The sequence below is a fragment of the Gymnodraco acuticeps genome, unplaced genomic scaffold (assembly GCF_902827175.1).
Source record: "Gymnodraco acuticeps unplaced genomic scaffold, fGymAcu1.1, whole genome shotgun sequence".
In the NCBI taxonomy this organism is placed as follows: Eukaryota; Metazoa; Chordata; class Actinopteri; order Perciformes; family Bathydraconidae; genus Gymnodraco; species Gymnodraco acuticeps.
This window is the reverse complement of record NW_022990235.1, coordinates 1,822,619-1,840,328: the sequence shown is the minus strand read 5'-3', so window position 1 is coordinate 1,840,328 and position 17,710 is coordinate 1,822,619. Positions and strand designations below refer to the sequence as shown.

Below are 17,710 nucleotides of genomic sequence, written 5' to 3'. Positions count from 1 at the left end.
ATATTGGCTCTTTATTAGTCATTATAAAACACTTATTAATGCCTTATTCTACATGACCATAATCTACAAGTAATCTGTGTATGTTACACTTGCATGTATGAGATTATTAAGTGCCTTGTAACTTCTTTTTTTATAGTTTCACTCCATTTGAATGTCAGTGGACTGCAAATTTGTTTATTTTTGTTTATTTTATTAGGATCCTCATTAGCTGGTGCATAACAACAGCTAATTTTCCTGGGGTCCACAAATAACATAAAATATGACATTCGACAGTACATTACAAGACAATGATACAAATCGTGTACGGCGTCAATTTTCCTTCAAACAGTGACTTTCATATCAACCATCACATAGCCTACAGCTTATTTTCTTATTCCCCATTTCTTTGGAAAGAAAAATTCAAAAAAAGAATAATAATAATAGTGATTTTCCAAATGTCTCCCTTCGCTTCTTTTAGAGTAAAAACAAACTAAACAAATACAATCCTCATCATAACTGTGAAAGGCTGTGTGTGTGTCTATGTTAGCGAAAGTACCATATTCCTGCATGTGTTTAAAAAACCTATATGAATCGGTGTGCTGCTGTATGTTTACCATAACCTGTCTGCCGCTTGTGTAATTTACAATCTTTGGGCTTCTAGATGCCTCTTCAATCGTCTTTTGAAGCTTGCTTTAGTTGTTTCTTTAGAAATCTGATCTGGCAGTGTGTTCCATGCAGCCATGGCTCTATACAGCACTGTGCTCTTCATAGACTCTGTTTTGAGTCAATAAAGGAGCATGGCTGCTCATTCCCTGGCTCTCAAAAGAGTTTGGCTGGCTGTTTAATCTATGTTCACACTGAGACAGTACAACAAATAGAGAGAACAGTACACCTATTGTGTAAGTATACATACAAGCAGGTCACACAGAATGATCACAAATACATAAACTCTGTTAAAAATCAGTTTTATTAAAAAGTACAGGCTGCATATTATGTTCTCAGCCTTGGAGAAACTTGACATGTTTTGGTATGTGTCTGAACCTCTCTTTAGTGGTTCATTAATAAAACAGATATTTCAACGTGAGCCTACTTTGTTCATGTACTGTTGAGGTTAATTTCAGTAGTTGTGTGCTATAATGTATTTACAAAGTGTGAAGAGGAGGAAACTTTAGAATAGGGAACCTGTTCAGGTCAATTAGAGTCAAATTAGCTTATTGGTTATGAACAAGACTTCACTTTAAAATAAGGAACATATTCTTTGATAGAAATACCTAATTTTGAGTTATTTAGACATATTGAGCCGGAGAGAATATTAAGACCAACGCTTGTGTACAACAACTTCCTTCCTTGCAATAAATAAGGAATATTAGAGGGTTATTGAGGAAAAACTCCCAACTAATGGCCTATTACCTGTAGAATATAGTCATGTAGAATAAGGCATTAATAAGTGTTTTATAATGACTAATAAAGAGCCAATATACTGCTAATATGCATGTTAATTAACAACTAGTTGATGGTGTACCTTAATATAAAGTGTTACCACATTCACATTTAATGTTTATGAAATGTATGAAATATAGGTGTACAAACCACAGGACAAAGTTTAAATTAAAAAGCAAGCCTTTTTATTTGTTGAATATATAGTGGTGTTTTTTACTTTTCCCAGGTAGGCACACCTTGCATGCTGTTTGGCTGCAGAGGCGAGAGATATTGCACAAGGCACTTTACATTCTGCCACTCTCTCAGCTTTGAGGCAGCACAAACAACATCTTCCACCGTGGATACTTACAAACTGAGGCCAAAATAACCCACACGACCCCGTACACGTATTTTTACTTATAGAACAGTCAGACTTTAAATAGAATCACATATTCATACACGCACATCTCACATCAGTAAAAATCATACTAGCTCAACATTTGTACAGACCTGCATCTATTGACTTGCACATTTTCTAAAACAATAGACATCTCCGTGAAAGAAGAAGATGTTATCAAGCTAAAGGTGACATTCAAATACGATCACAGAGTAGAGCTAGAAAGAAGTGGGAAGAGCTGCATGTCTCATCAGCTGTCTGCTGGCGTCATATGTGACAGTGTGAAGAACATTGTTATCAACCCTTCTTTAGGAGGTTGTTGTTGTATACCCCAGATTAGTGTTATGAACCACTGGGTATGATCAGCCGGGTAATGCCTAAATTATGACAAATATATTCCAAATGATGTTTTGACTCCAAAGCTTTACAGGACAATAATGCCAATAATGTTCCTTACATCTGATACCAGAATAACATTTTTTTAGTAGTTCATTCTCAGGGTTTGTGAAATAACTACTAAATGAAAAGGGGGGAAGTGTGTGTCACAAGCAGAAAAGAGCAGCATGTGAGTTGAAAATACGACAGGTGATGGGTGGGGGGGGCCGGTGGTGGCATAACAGCTACATGGCAATACACAGCTGAAAACAACTCCTGCATTTTCAGCTAGCTCCTCCTGGATTTTGAGTGCTGGATGAGCCACTGAAGTGTTATGTCTGGAATCAAAGAAACACAGAATCAGTCTGAGCATCGATGTATTATTCAGCCAATTCTAACTAAAATTGCTATTACAAGCAGACACTAGGGGTGCGTTCACACCTGCCTTGTATAGTCCGGTTGAATCGAACCCTGGTGCGTTTAGCCGCTTGGTGCGGTTCATTTGGGTCGGTGTGAACACAATCCGAGACCTCTTAAGTGAACTAAACAACCGGACTCTGGTCCGCTAAAATAGGTGGTCTCGGAACGCTTACTTGCGAACACATAGCGTTGTGTGTTCCTTCCAAACAACTCAACTTTGGTTTCATCTGTCCACAGAATATTTTGCCAGTAGTGCTGTGGAACATCCAGGTGCTCTTTTGCAAACTTCAAACGTGCAGCAATGTTTTTTCTGGACAGCAGTGGCTTCCTCCGTGGTGTCCTCCCATGAACTCCATTCTTGTTCAGTGTTTTACGTATCGTAGATTCGTCAACAGAGATGTTAGCATGTGCCAGAGATTTCTTTAAGTCTCTAGCTGACACTCTAGGATTCTTCTTCACCTCATTGAGCATTCTGCGCTGTGCTCTTGCAGTCATCTTTACAGGACGGCCACTCCTAGGGAGAGTAGCAACAGTGCTGAACTTTCTCCATTTATAGACAATTTGTCTTACCGTGGACTGATGAACATCAAGGCTTTTAGAGATACGTTTGTAACCCTTTCCAGCTTTATGCAAGTCAACAATTCTTAATCGTAGGTCTTCTGAGAGCTCTTTCGTGCGAGGCATGGTTCACATCTGGCAATGCTTCTTAAGAATAGTATTAGTAAGTATTTTTTATAGGGCAGGGCAGCTTTAACCAACACCTCCAATCTCGTCTCATTGATTGGACTCCAGGTTGGCTGACTCCTGACTCCAATTAGCTCTTGAAGAAGTCTTTAGCCTAGGGGTTCACATACTTTTTCCACACTGCACTGTGAATGTTTACATGGTGTGTTCAATAAAAACATGAAAACATATAATTGTTTGTGTGGTATTAGTTTAAGCAGACTGTGTTTGTCTATTGTTGTGACTTAGATGAAGATAAGAACACATTTTATGACCAACTTATGCAGAAATCCAGGTAATTCCAAAGGGTTCACATACTTTTTCTTGCAACTGTACGCGTCACAAGAACGCGGATATCTTCAAAATCTTCGGGAGAGTCTTTCAAGACATCCGCGGTTGTTTAGTTAAAGAGTGAAGCAGAATAAAGTGTTGAACAGTGTCGTGTAAAGTAAAAATGCTCCGTCAACTATAAAAGTAAGAACACCTGTCGTCGGTGAAACGCCCCTCCTTACTGCAGAACGTCTCTCATTATATGTGTTATAATGTTTTTTAACGGACATTGTCTGATTATAGAATCATATGCGCGGGCCGCTAGTGTCTGTTGATCTCCATATTAACAGCAGCATGAGAATAACCTGCCGAAAGTGCCGATGCTCCATGGCGGAGGCTCCGGTAGAAATTGCCGGGATTTGCGTTTTTACCCCCTTAATGTCTGACCAATGGTTGAACAGCATTTCCGTGCACATGACTTGTGTTTAAAGTTTATAGTCAGTTTGAGTTTTGCCCGTGTGAACGCAAACCGAACCTTCTGAAAAATGAAACAATGTAACAAACTGTTGTTCTGGTGCGCACAAGAAAACAGACTATTAGATGTGAATGCACCCTAAAACACTTCACAGAGAGACAATAGCTGTCACAATAGCCATGAAGCACAGATGTATACGCTTTTTACTTTTGACGATTTATAAGTTAGTCTTTAATAAACTGCTTAGCCGAAAGGACAAAGATATCCGTATTGCAATATTTGATCGCACGGTCATTGCAGCTTCGTATCATACATTATTTTGGTTTTCCTCTCGCTAGTCATTGACATATGCCAGACTCTGAAATTGAGTTCAATCACTGCAACTCACCAATGTTGTCTTTCTCTTTGCAGGAAATGGAGTAGCAGCATATCTCTCTGTCCTGAATGGCTGCCAGATTCCTTTGAAGGGGGAAAAGGGGCATAAATATAAGAAGTTTGCTATCAGGCTGACAATCAATCTCACTCCCTGGACAGGCTCCAGTATGTGCAGAACTCGGCTGCCAGGGTGCTCACTCACACCAAGCCCTGGCAGCACATCACCCCCACCCTGATCCACCTACACTGGCTCCCAGTCAAGCACCGTATCACCTATAAACTCCTTCTTCTGACTTACAAATCCCTCCATGCCCTCGCCCCCCAATACCTGTCTGACCTTCTCCGCTACCACACTCCATCCCGGAAGCTAAGATCATCTGGACAGGATCTCCTCTCCACCCCCCGCACCAGGTTGCGGACTTTTGGTGACAGAGCCTTCAGTGTGGCATCCCCCACCCTCTGGAACTCTCTCCCCCCCGAAATCCGCAGCGCCCCAACCCTGGACATTTTCAAAAAAGCCCTCAAAACGCACCTTTTTACCAAGGCTTTCGCCACTGTATAGTTAGTTTAATAGGTTTATTTTTCCGCTACTTCCCCCCCCCCCCCCCCCCCCCCTTAACCTGTCTGCCTTTTTTCCCCTACTCCCCCCCCCCCCCCCCCCCTACCCGACTTGTAAAGCGACCTTGGGTTTCCTGAAAGGCGCTATAAAAATATTATTTATTATTATTATTATTACTCATAGGCAGCTTATGCAGCAACTCTGCACATATTTCTAACATGACAGCAGATGGAGCCATTTCCTGCTTTACATAGCAACAGTTTTACCAGTAGAGATGTCAGAGGAAATTGCATTGTCATTAGCATAGGCTGTATTGGTCAGAGGCAGACATGTTGGTTCAGCTGATGGATGAAAAAGCAAACCAGATTAAATGAAAAGTTGTAATATGGTCAGGCAGAGAACCATTTCCAGATACCTTCCTTCATGCAGGTTGCTTTCCTAATATTAAGAATTATTATATGTTTTATTGCAATTTCCTAAATTAAGTCAGGCATATAGGTTTAATGAAAATATTTAAAGTTTTCCACACGTGTCAGACAAGGAACATTAATAGACTGTAGAAATGTTCAATGCAAGGAAATAGTAACTTAACTCCAGACCTTGTGTGTAGACCAGACACAGTTTGAAATAATGATATTCTGATATTGAGTCCTAAATAATTTTTCCATTTAACCATTAAACAAGAAACTAAAAGGGCAATGTCATGACAGAAAGAGACTATAGTGCACTAAAGTACATATGAAACAGTGCAAAACTGGGCTTCAGCTCTAATTTAATTAAATTGATAACAACTTTGCACCATTTGACATACATACATTTTCTCAATGAGCTGCTTTTCATCTAGAGCACTGGGGAGATCCCTTTTGTTACCGAGTACCAAAACCTAAAAAAAACAAGACAATTTAAATAAGCAACTGCAGCAAGTAATAGTTGTTAAAACCCACACACAGTTCTGCATAAATGGTGCAGAAATAGAATATTGGTTTCTGGAAAACACTTACAGGAATTCCTTGCAACTGAGGTTTGTCTAATAAATTATGAAGCTCGTTTCTAGATGCCTCCACCTTTTCTTGATCTGCTGCGTCAACCATGTACCTAGAAATGAGCAAGACCAAAATAAGTTAAATGTGTTTTACATACATTAAAAGTACACTACGTCCATTTCAAGAGCTTGTTACCATTTATTATGTTTGTCAGACAAAGATGAAGATTGAAACTGATATACTCACACGATTGAATTAACTCCCCGACAGTACCGCTCCCACATGCTCCTGAACCTTGGCTGCCCTCCTATGTCCCAGATCTACAGAATGACAGGCACATCTTCATGTGATATTCATACTTTAATTATAACTTCCTTTGTATTAAAAAGGTTATTTACAGTTACACTGCACTGACAGTATAAGGATTGAAATACCTTTATGGTGACGTTTCCTTTGGTGACCTTCCTCATATTGAACCCCACCGTAGGGATCATGTCTTCACTGAAATGCCCAGACTGAAAATAAATACATAAGTAAAAATACATCTTAAAATAAAACTGACAATAAAAACAGTATAATAAAGCTGCAAATGGACATTTCATACATAGAAAAATATCCATAAAACATAATCCATTATGTTCCAGCCCAGTAAGAGGACAGAGAACACAGTATTACAGAGTTTTTGATCCCCTAATCGTTTTACGCATCCATATTAAAATAAACTATAATATAATCTCTAATAGAACAAATGTATTATCATTATGACATGCTGCACTGGATCTCTTGTACTTTCACTTGTTTACATACCTTTATTATAACATAGCTTACAGTGTAATACTTCTCATCATACAGTATTTAAGATTTAAATGGGGTACAGAAAAGGTTAGAAAAATTATAGAAAAAACACTCAAATCTAGTTTATGTGTTATTGTATCCAAAACTGTTAAAAGGCAGGTACTTGTATTTGTGAAACGCCAATATGTTCTCCTAAAGCAAATCAACAAACCAAGATAAATACTGTAAAACACTAAAACCAGATGTTTTTCTCAACGTATTGTGGCTTTTGTGATTGCTCATTTTGTGTCAGCATACAGAATCAGTGGCATTCCCCTTTAACATCAAACTCCCAAGCTGTGTCTCGCCCTTCTCCCTGCCCTCTTTTATAAACCAGCGGGCTGCTGTACGCACATTTCATTTCACAGCACATGACTTGCAGGAGTCACCTGATGAAGCTAAGTGGAAATGAGTGCAGCAGTCTCATGACTGAGGAAGGAGGAACCACCCCCACAACAACCATTCATTCACTCCTCTGTGTCAGAGGCTGCCATCTCTTACGTGTGTGAAAGAAGGATCTTAGTTTTGTTCCAACCACAAAACACACACATTTCCTCCTCAGACACCAACCATCTGATGCTTAGTAAACAAAACGTTTCTGCACTAAAAAATACTATGCACTGATTTTCTTTCTTTTTTTCAAAGACTTTGTAATTAAATATTTCAATCGTCCAGTTCTGTCTCTGATTAGTTGAGGTGTTTGATTTTTCATTTATGAATCAAACCGATAAGCAACTCAAAACAAAGCAGAGAAACTTAAGCTTACTTTTCACAATATGCTGCTGAAAACTCAGTTTCTGTCTGATGATTAGCCAAAGAAAAGTTGCTCCACTATAAACCTTTGAGAAATGTTGGCAAATTGCACAAAGTTGCAGAGTTGCACAAGAGAAATGGCCTGCCAAGAAAGGATGCTCTGCAGCCACAGTCACATGAGGTCAAAGATACAATCTGTGTGTAACTTGACCACAATTTGCATTAAAGCTGCTGCAGTATGAGTCTTGTAAAGTTGTTAAGCATTGCTTTATATCACTTTTAATATGCAACTTGCAACCTGTTCTCAGACACCAACAACAACTGAGACATGGATATTTTTGTAAATATGTCCAAATAATATGTTCAAACAAAAAAAACTGACCCAGCTACAGATTTACTTTTTGTTCTAGGCTCCTAAAATCTGTAAAAAAAATCATTTGTTTTTTGCGGAGAATGTCATTTTTAACCTGTTGCAGGACACCTGTATGTACCTGTATGTAGTCAGCAGTGGCTGAAAGGTTCAACATGTTCTCAGTTACCTTCCTGTCTGACAGCTTTATACTCGCTATACCACGACCCTACAGCTAGTAAGTGATGCAATTTTACCACAACAAGGCATATATGTGTATGTTGCGTTCAGGTTTCAGCATGCTAAACAATCCTAACATAATTAGCCACTAGCCGACGACGACCCTCCAGCAGAAAACTAGTTAGCTCAGCTGACTTGTTGACATTCTTCCTACAACCTGACTCATGTCCAGGTTTGTTTTTATGGATGCTTCTGTCCTAAACATATCAACGTCACATTGTTTTTCTACCCGAAGACCCAGACAGTGTAGCATTACCTAGTTAGCCTAACTCTTATCCCATTATTAGCGCTAATAGTATTAGCACTGCCCCTAGCAAGGTGGCTAGCAGCTGAAGACTTACAGCGATCACGTTTACAAATGTAGTTTTTCCCGAGTACTGGAGGCCAACCAGCGTCAGCTCCATCTCCTCCTTCCAAAACATAGTCTTAAACCAGTCCAGCAGCCGGTTCACTAGGGCCAGCATCTTCAGGTCGGTGTCCACACTCCCCCACGGTAGTGTCTGTCTCTCCCTCCCTGTCAGATGTGGCGTTTTCCAGCGAGGAAGGGAAGTGGGACGCAGGCAGCTGTCATATGATCAGTCTGCAGAAAACGCACCGACAGCGCCCCTGCAGGCAGATGAAGGAAATACATCCATAGCGTGCAGCGTTGTCTTTTATCCACTAAAATGCATTGCACTCAAGTATGGAGGACGGTTAGGGCCACATGAAGAAAAAAACGTGGGGATGTGAATTTTTTTTTTTTAAATGTATTGTTCTAAGAAAAAAGTCCAAATTCCGACTTTTTTCTCAGAACAAAAAAACCCATAATTTTTCACATCCCCCCAAAAATAAATGAATATGGCCCGATAGTTCCGATAGTTCTTGGGATTTTGCGTTCACACCAAAAAGATTTGGAACTAGAACCTAGTTCATGCGAACCTTTTCACCCCTTTTCAGTCCCTTCTAGAGAGGTGGTACTTGGGGAGGAAAAGGTTCCAATTTCTGATTGGCTGGGCGAATTGCAAACCACGCCCCGTAAAACTCCGAAAAGTTTTGTGAAGCCGCCATTTTATCTGCTCGCATTAGCATTATTAGCATTAGCCCAGCGCACCAACGGAGAGAGACTAACTTATGGCAACACAAAATAAAACATGGGAGCGGTGGAGTGGTGAGGAGGAGTCGGCGCTTCTTGCGATTTACTTAGAAGGCTTCAGTAGAAGCTGCTGGGAGTCCCAGGAGCTTCTACTGAAGCCAGTCCCCAACTCCGGGGACTTCCAGGGACTTCGGGTGGGTAGTATACGCTGTGAACTTGTTTGCGCCCTGCCAGTAAACCCGAAGAAGAAGAAGAAGAAGAAGAAGAAGAAGAAGAAGAAGAAGAAGAAACGTCAGCGGCTTCATTTGCGTAATCCTCCCTCAGGGACTTATTCCGGTGTGAACACGATCTACTAGGACCGTTACGGGACTAAAGAGTTCGGCGGGACAAAGTACTGGGAACTAAGTACAGCAAAGTACTTGGTGTGAAAGCGGCTATTAAATACAAAAACAAAAGTTGAGTTAAAACCCTATTAAAACACATTATATATCTTTAATGTATGTTGACATTTATTTTCAATTGCATGTAGGCCTATGTATTTATTCATTTCTGTGTATGTGCGTGTTTCACGATATGTTGTTTTATTTGGTAGCCTTGTATTCTGTGGATACAACAACATTTATAACAAATGTACTTTCAATTGCTCTGAAAGTGCACGTGTCTTTAACAATATCTTTGAGTTGCTCTCATATTTTATTTCACTTCCTCTGACCAGTCCCACTTTTATTTGGAAGCTTTGTGTCACGTTGTAGACAGTGCAAGGAGAAACACAGTGACTGTTCTCTCTTCAATACATATTTTTAAAAGCTTACAGCTCCGGGAATCTCCGACGTATGTTCATGTTCTGGATAAACTGTAAAGCCCTCTGAGACAAAAGAACAAGAAACTTTGATTGACTTTGATTGATGGATTCAGCTTAAGAAGTACACTTCACTTCAGAGCCCTCAAGAGCCATATATAAATGTTTATTTGTGTCAAAAATTGTGTTGCTATTAAAGGTTTTGCTACCTAAAAGTCAGCAACAGGAGTGTAAGGGTTGGGATTTCTAACAGGTTTGAGATTTTTGATGTTGAAGCTGTTCTCCACTATAGCAGTGATGTGTCAGTCTGGTGGGGGAGTATTGTAGGTGGGTGGGTGCTACTTATGATTTGTTGTCATTGCATGTTTGCTTGTTTTGAAAGCATGAGTGGGGATGAAATATAACTTAATGACAACCATTTTCACTAACTGTTGTTTTCTATCAAATGTATCTTTTGTTGTTGTTGAGCTAATTAACCTTTTGGTGTCATGTTGAAATCTTTAATGTAGTGTAAATATACCCCTACTCATCCAGTAAAAAATAGAGTTGTACAAATAAAAAAGAGAATAAATGTTGCCTTTAAAAAATAAACTAAAGAGACGATTTATCTGAAGCCTAGGGAGACCTTATTTGTGACTTTGAAATTCAAAACAGACCAGGACCAGGGCCCCTTTTCATTGTATTCCTAATTTTGAAATAAGACAACAAGTCAAGAGATTAAAATACACAATAAAACTATCATTTTACTGCTGTCACAGCATGAATACATGCATACATTACATAACAAACAAAATCACAAGGGGAAATAAATACATAATACAGTACACACAGTCTGCCAGGATTCATCATCTGCGACCACAAACTACAGGTCTTGCTTCAAGGATGCTGTGTGCTTTGGTGTATATGGTGTTATATTAGCTGAATACACTTAACAGTATAATACATCCTATATAATACTTTGCTTTAATGCAAGTATGAAATGTTTAGAAATTACCATTAGTATGACCATAAGCCTTTTGGTTTGTTAGGTTTTTTAAACAAATCCTTCAAAATAAGAACAACTCGCTTTAAAACGGCTGAATGTCGGACCTATGAACTTAGTTCTTCTAAAATAACATACTTTTGAACAAGGTTTCCAGTTATAATACATGTTCGTAAGACAAATCCTGGTCTTTCACTTTCCTGCTGCTGATGGAAACCGGGAAGTGTGCTTCTGTAAGCCGGACAGGTTTATATGTAAATGTCTGCTAATAACAAACAAGATGATTTGTACAATTACATTAATATTATATTAGTCAACAGACTGAATAAACTGTAACCCGACTTCTTCCAGACACAGGGGGCCAATACTGTTGTTCTTGGATTCGTCCTGCATGATGAGCACGCTCCCACTCTCCTCCTTCGACAGGCGGGAGTCACTCGTGTTGATGGAGACCTCTTTAGGATAGTTATCTTGGGTAAATACAAACAAAGTCATGTTAAAATGCTCTATACACTCAACTACACTACACGTTCCCTACAATTTGATACTGTGATTTCATGTATGATACATAGTTTAAACATGATAGTCTATGATATTGTTCTCCATTGAGGCTCCTCAATGCTAATGCTGCTTATTCTTAAATGTGTATATAATGTGTACATGTTTCTTCTAAAACATAATATGTTTTCTATGTTATGTTCTCTCTGAGTCAAATTCCAATGAAATTAGAAATGAGCAGTGCAAACACTACAAACATAAGTTGAATGTATTTTTTACATTTCTTTCAGCAACTGTTTTCGAATAAGCTCTTTGTAATTCTGTTTTTACATTTTTTGACAAGATCCATTTTCAGTGAGTTAAATGTTTTTTTTGTATTGAAGGGTCATTTCTGTTTGTAGCAGATTTGGCTGATTTGAAGAAAAATTACTTGCAGGATTGTTGTTCCTTGAGTTTGTACATGCATCATTGATTGCACTTATAAATTGTTTTGGATAAAAGGGTCAGCTAAATGAAATGTAATTTGATAGTTAAATAAGTGTTATCTTTAAGGCCCACTTACGTGCTCTATACTTCTTTAGGTTCTTCACACAGGCATAAGAGAGAAACACAAGGAGGGTGAGAGAAACCAGAACAAAGCCGATGCCAAGGATCACAGGAACGTAGTCTACAACATCTCTGTGTCTCTCTGGACTTGGTTCACTGGTAAGATCTGGTGAAACATAAAATCATTGTCATGTTAGTTTAACTCAGCTAAGTTGTCATCAAATAAAAACATTAATTTTGCATCAACTTACTGGGACGTTCTTCTTTTAAAAGCTCACACTGATACGTATAATTTATCATCTTGGCGTCCAAGGCTATCTCTGCAGAAAGAGATGGCAGTTTGTGAAATGATGATTTAGATTTATTTTAAAGGTGGTCTAGGCTATCGTTATTATTATTAATATATTAACATTTTAGCATTAGCATTTAGATCAAAGCATTATCATATTTGAAAAGCTGAACATTGACGACAAGAAACAAAATTATTAGAAGAGTTATATAGATATATTTGATAGATAACTTACATATAATCTATCAATAAACACTTTCAAACAAAGCCCCAGAACATCACGACTAAAGTAATTCTTCAAGTCAACCCATAGCTGGCATTACTGGTGTAAAAGTATTGTGTTGTCAAGTGTTTTGACTTCCAAATGCTCCTAAAGATCATTATTAATATTTTCTTCTGATCACGGTAGACACAAATGCCAGTCAGCAGCCCACTCCCTACATTTCCTATTGCTTAAAATTTAACAAACACTTTTGCACAGTTCTTGACACTCAGCTTTCTATGACTGAATGACCAATGTGACAACGATTTGGAAAATCCCCATCAATTCTGTGTGCGTGATTTGATATATAAAGATACTGTAATTTGTTATTGTGGTTACATAAGAGTGGGTTGGAGCATTAATCCAACCTATATTCCAAGGCTGTGTCCAACCCACATTTATTTCAATGTACCACCCTTGACATTCAATGACATGATACTCAAATATAAAATAAAAAAACTCAAATTTAAGTTATTCAAACCTGCTTTGTGCAAACGCGGCATTCATTTGAAAAGAGAAATGTCCACTCTCACCTGTTTTCTTTGGTTTTTCCCCCTTGACGCATTTGTTTTCCTGACACTCTGAACAGACATTGTTGGAGCACAGAAAACCATTGTGGCACGAGCAGTTTGCATTTGTGGTGTTCTGACATTTCTCAGCATATTCTGTAGACAGACAATAATTCAAACCACAGGACTTTCAGGAACAACAGTGTTGTATTGTTTCCACTAAAATGCATTGTTAAATGTATTGCACATATCAACAGGTGTTTCACTATAGATATCCAAAAAGAGAGGAGGACTATTCATTTTCTCTAAATCAAACTTTTACAAACATTAATTTCAGTCTTACCATATAGGCATGATCGGCATTCCTTACATCTGTCGAACATGTTGTATTGGTCTGAGTAGAAACCTTCCTTACAGGGTCTACAGACAGTTTGCTGTTTCTTGGTGCAATAGTCCTTCATATGTGTACCTTTAATGATAAGAAACAATAGAACCAGTCATTTACATGGACAAACATGACAGACAAGTAGACACAACTATTTCAAACACATATTATCTAATAATTAAAAGACGAATTAAGTGTTTTACCTGGAGGACACTTATTACAGCCTCGCCCATCTACCTGATGCTGATGTTCCCCACAGCCTGCAGCATGCACTATAGTCCAAAAACGTAATGCAGATATTACTGCCAAGGAAAGTCTCAGAGAAATCATTATGACCAATGCTCTTCCCTTGCCTTCAGGGTTTTATATTGGCTGTTTGATGACGTCAGTATGTGGTTAGCTTGCTGAGAGACACTGTCTCGCTCAGGAAGTGAAAGACCACTTGTACTTGTGTTTAACAACATATGATGTATGCCGCCTACTTTTGTTTTGGGTTTGTTTTTAGTTTTGTGTATTACCTGTATTTACTAGATGACCCTTGTAATTTGATTTTATTAGGAAATTGGACTTGAGAGGAGCTTGGTGTTTGTTCATCAAAGGTGGACACCATACAGTAACTACAGTTGAGACAGATTTATAAAGACACAACAGATACAACAGCCTGTGTTGACTTTTATAGATCTTTCTTTTATAGACTTTCCACCAAAGCATGTGTTGGTGTTGGAGGTGTTAAGATGTTGTCACATCAAACACTTAAACCAGTGTCTGCACATTGCCGAAACATAACTGAAATCTGGATTGTTGAACTATACTTGTGTCTGTCAATTCAGCTACTTAGTGTTTTAAACGTATGTTATTGTTGTTATTCTTATTTATATTATTGTAAAAATATACTGTAAAAACATACTTCTTTCTTATGATCCCTACACAAACTCTTTCGGTAGTATCCTGTGTTTCACATCTGAATTTCCCCACAAGGGTCAATAAAGGTCTATATTATATTACTTTATGTCCGTAAACGACCCTTTGCTACAGTCAACCAAAGTTAAGGCCAAAAACATCCCAAACTAAAAAATATGTTCTGTGAAATGGTAAACCTAACCGGCTGCTGGTTCACTTTGACACAGCTGCGCTTTCAAAATGACATGGGTAAGAGAAATTAACATAGGGGCATTAATGATGAAAAAGCCATTACATTGAAAACACATGCATCATAATATTCTGAATAAGACTCAGTTTGGTTCCTGGGAAATCTGTGGAAACATTAAAAACAACACAATCATTTTTATTTTAAACAAACACCTTTATTTACCACATTCTACACTCAAACTGCCCTTGGCCAACTAAACTTCCCTGCAACGAGGGGTTTTGTGACTTAAGTTGCAGCATCCCCAAGAAATTCACCTCAATAAGTTAAGGGTTACAACAATCAAATCTTAGTTAGTCAATGCTGTTGGTATTTCAAAATCGTTAACCCTGGACTCTTCGTTTTAGTGTGAATTTATACTCCTGTCTTTTTGAAAGCCGTGGTTACAAAAAAAAGGATTGAAACGTGACTATGCTTGCACTGGGTTTTTTGGCTAGCATTCTGCTGTGTTTAGCACTCATACAAAGCACGTAAGCATGTGAAATTGCATTGTGATTATAAAGCTTCTATGATGCTAGAATACACACAGAAAAGCATTATGATGTGTAAAGAATGTACAGCGGTCTACTTACTGGAGGTGTCGGTTTGATTGGGTTTGTTGAGGAGGAGGGGAATTTCCTGGCAAATGCAAAACATTGTTAAGTATTGTTGAAATGATGAAAGGATAAAATAGACAGAAACTGAATCATCAGCAGTTTTTCAATTTAAATAATTTAAGCTTTTCTAACTGAATTTGAGTTATCAGGCAAACATGCCACACATTTGTCACTTCCAACTTGACAAAAAGTAAGATTTTTGGTTTTTTATTTGAATATCCTTGGCTTTGCTCAGAACCAGCAGAGACATTATCTTCTGCACATTTAAAATAATATATATATATTATTATTATATTAAGTTATGAGTAGCAACCCTTCTGATGTTGTTGAGCCTTAGCAAGGTGTTCGCTTTATGAGAACATTTAAATAAATAATGTCTGCTAAATCTGATTATGTGTCCACTCTCACATTACATGTCACTTGTTAGACACTTTTAGCCAAAGCAACTTACATGATCCATACTGTGGGCAATCCCCACAGGAGCAATGTGGGGTGAAGTGTCTTGCCCAGGGACACAAGGAAATGCTGATTGCAGTGGGGTTTGAACCTGTGACCCCCTAATCCGAACACCTACGGACAACCCACTACGCCACACGCCTCCCTGCTTCAATTATCAGCTTCAACACTACCAATCAAAACCTCATCAATATTACCAATGTTATCAAATACAATGATATCTCTCGGTCACTCACACTCACTCACCCACACACTCACAAATTTGAAACCTTTGGAAGGATGTGAGATAACCATAGACGTACGTATAGGCCTACATATAGTTCTTAGCAGTGTGTATCGTCATTGCGTTGCCACAAAGGACAATATGGGGGTAGTGGTAAGGGTGGGTGGAAGACATTTAGTAAGAAAATAAGAACTGAATAAAGAAGAAGGGTAAGGAAGAAATTACCCAACACGATCTTTCTCTTCTTTGAAATCAGGCAACCACAGAAAAAAACAGAGACCAACATGTCATTAACGTAGTTCCCTTAGAGGGGAACTCCACCGAAATTGCACATCAATGTCTGTTAACAGGTCTTGTGCAGTAGCTACTTCTGCAGATGAGAGGGGGAAGTTGATAAAAGTCTTTAGTGGCTCCCTAGAGAGCTGTGCAAAACCTGATAAATAATTGACTCATCACTTGAGGCAAAACTCAAAGGTGTTTTTATTTTTTACACTGTTCTTAAAGTACTGTTGTACATTCATTCACTCTTAAATGTATGTGTTGTCACGTTAAACTGCAGATCAAAATTCTTACTATGCTATGTGATTAGCTCCGTTAGCTGTTGGTTCTGTTAGCCAAACTCTGCTGTCAGCTAACTGCTAACTTTCCTCCAAGTGATTGTAGCGATAGTAACATCATGTTACATGAGACTCTGTTGTTGTCAGCGTGTGGTTCACTTTTGGTGTGTGTGTGACCAACAGCTTTGGTAGCATGTTGTGAGTCCCTCACAGTCTTTCAGTCCCGCCTCAAAACACATCTTTTCGACTCTGTCTACCCATAAACCCCCCCCTCTCCATCAACTTCCTCTTGACTGCCTTTTTATGTTTTACTTACTTGTTTGCCTGTCCTTGTTTGTCTACCCTCCCTCATACTGTAAAGCGTCTTTGAGTTGTGAAAAGCGCTATATAAATAAAATGCATTATTATTATTATTAAATGAAATTGTAAATGAAATGGTTTCTTTCAAACCACACAGGACATCCTGGATCTCTGACATGTATTGAAAGTATCGGCAGGCCTCTTTCCAGTGAACTGTTTTGCATATATATCCATGCAGAGCTGAAGATGAGGAGTACGATGAGGAGTACGTTCAGCCACAGACTCATCCCTCCACGACACAGCACCAAGCGCCTCGGTCAGTCCTTTGTGCCTGTAGCAGGCTGCACAACAAGAGGTCAATAATGTGAAACTATTACTATACATAAATACACACTGTTTCCACAACCCATGTTAATATATCTAATATGTAATATATGACTCTATGTATATATGTCCATTTTCATTTTCATTCATTTCTTACCTATAGTTTATATGACCAAATATGTACGCTCATTTGAATTTTATTCATTTCTTATTTCATAGTTTCTCATTATTATTTTTTTTTTTTTTATCGCTGATCTTATTTTTGATTTTATGAATCTGTGTGAATCTATGCTATCCTGTTTTTCACTCTTACCCTGTTGCTGTTTAAACAACTGAATTTCCCCAAGGGGATTAATAAAGGTCCTTCTTATTATTATTATTATTACATGTTGCTTGTTAGACGCTTTTATCCAAAGCGACTTACATACTCAATACTTTGGACAATCCCCACAGGAGCAATTTGGGGTGAAGTGTCTTGCCCAGGGACACAACGACATGCTGACTGCAATGGGGTTTGAACCCTGATCCGAACAGTTGCGCACAATCCACTGCGCCACACACCTCTTATCTTATGTTATATACCATGTTACCAATCCACAGATTCAATTAGATAG

The 17,710-nt window shown here is 38.4% G+C and overlaps 2 protein-coding genes across 2 annotated transcripts; both read right to left on the bottom strand.

The window, feature by feature from the left end:
* Window positions 1-1,581: 1,581 nt before the first annotated feature.
* On the bottom strand, window positions 1,582-8,827 carry arl8ba (ADP-ribosylation factor-like 8Ba). The gene is made up of 7 exons (XM_034219152.1): window positions 8,493-8,827; window positions 6,410-6,490; window positions 6,222-6,295; window positions 5,994-6,087; window positions 5,808-5,875; window positions 4,447-4,517; window positions 1,582-2,508 (listed from the first exon to the last, which is right to left on the bottom strand). Exons 1-7 carry the CDS (start codon window positions 8,613-8,615, stop codon window positions 2,459-2,461), a joined length of 561 nt encoding a protein of 186 aa, XP_034075043.1. The 5' UTR covers window positions 8,616-8,827; the 3' UTR covers window positions 1,582-2,458.
* A 1,912-nt stretch (window positions 8,828-10,739) lies between these two features.
* Window positions 10,740-13,823, bottom strand: LOC117548114 (tumor necrosis factor receptor superfamily member 5-like). Its single transcript, XM_034219148.1, has 6 exons — window positions 13,697-13,823; window positions 13,452-13,577; window positions 13,133-13,264; window positions 12,300-12,368; window positions 12,065-12,214; window positions 10,740-11,474 (listed from the first exon to the last, which is right to left on the bottom strand). The coding sequence occupies exons 1-6, from the start codon at window positions 13,821-13,823 to the stop codon at window positions 11,314-11,316; spliced, it is 765 nt and encodes a 254-aa protein (XP_034075039.1). The 3' UTR covers window positions 10,740-11,313.
* Between the last annotated feature and the right edge of the window lie 3,887 nt (window positions 13,824-17,710).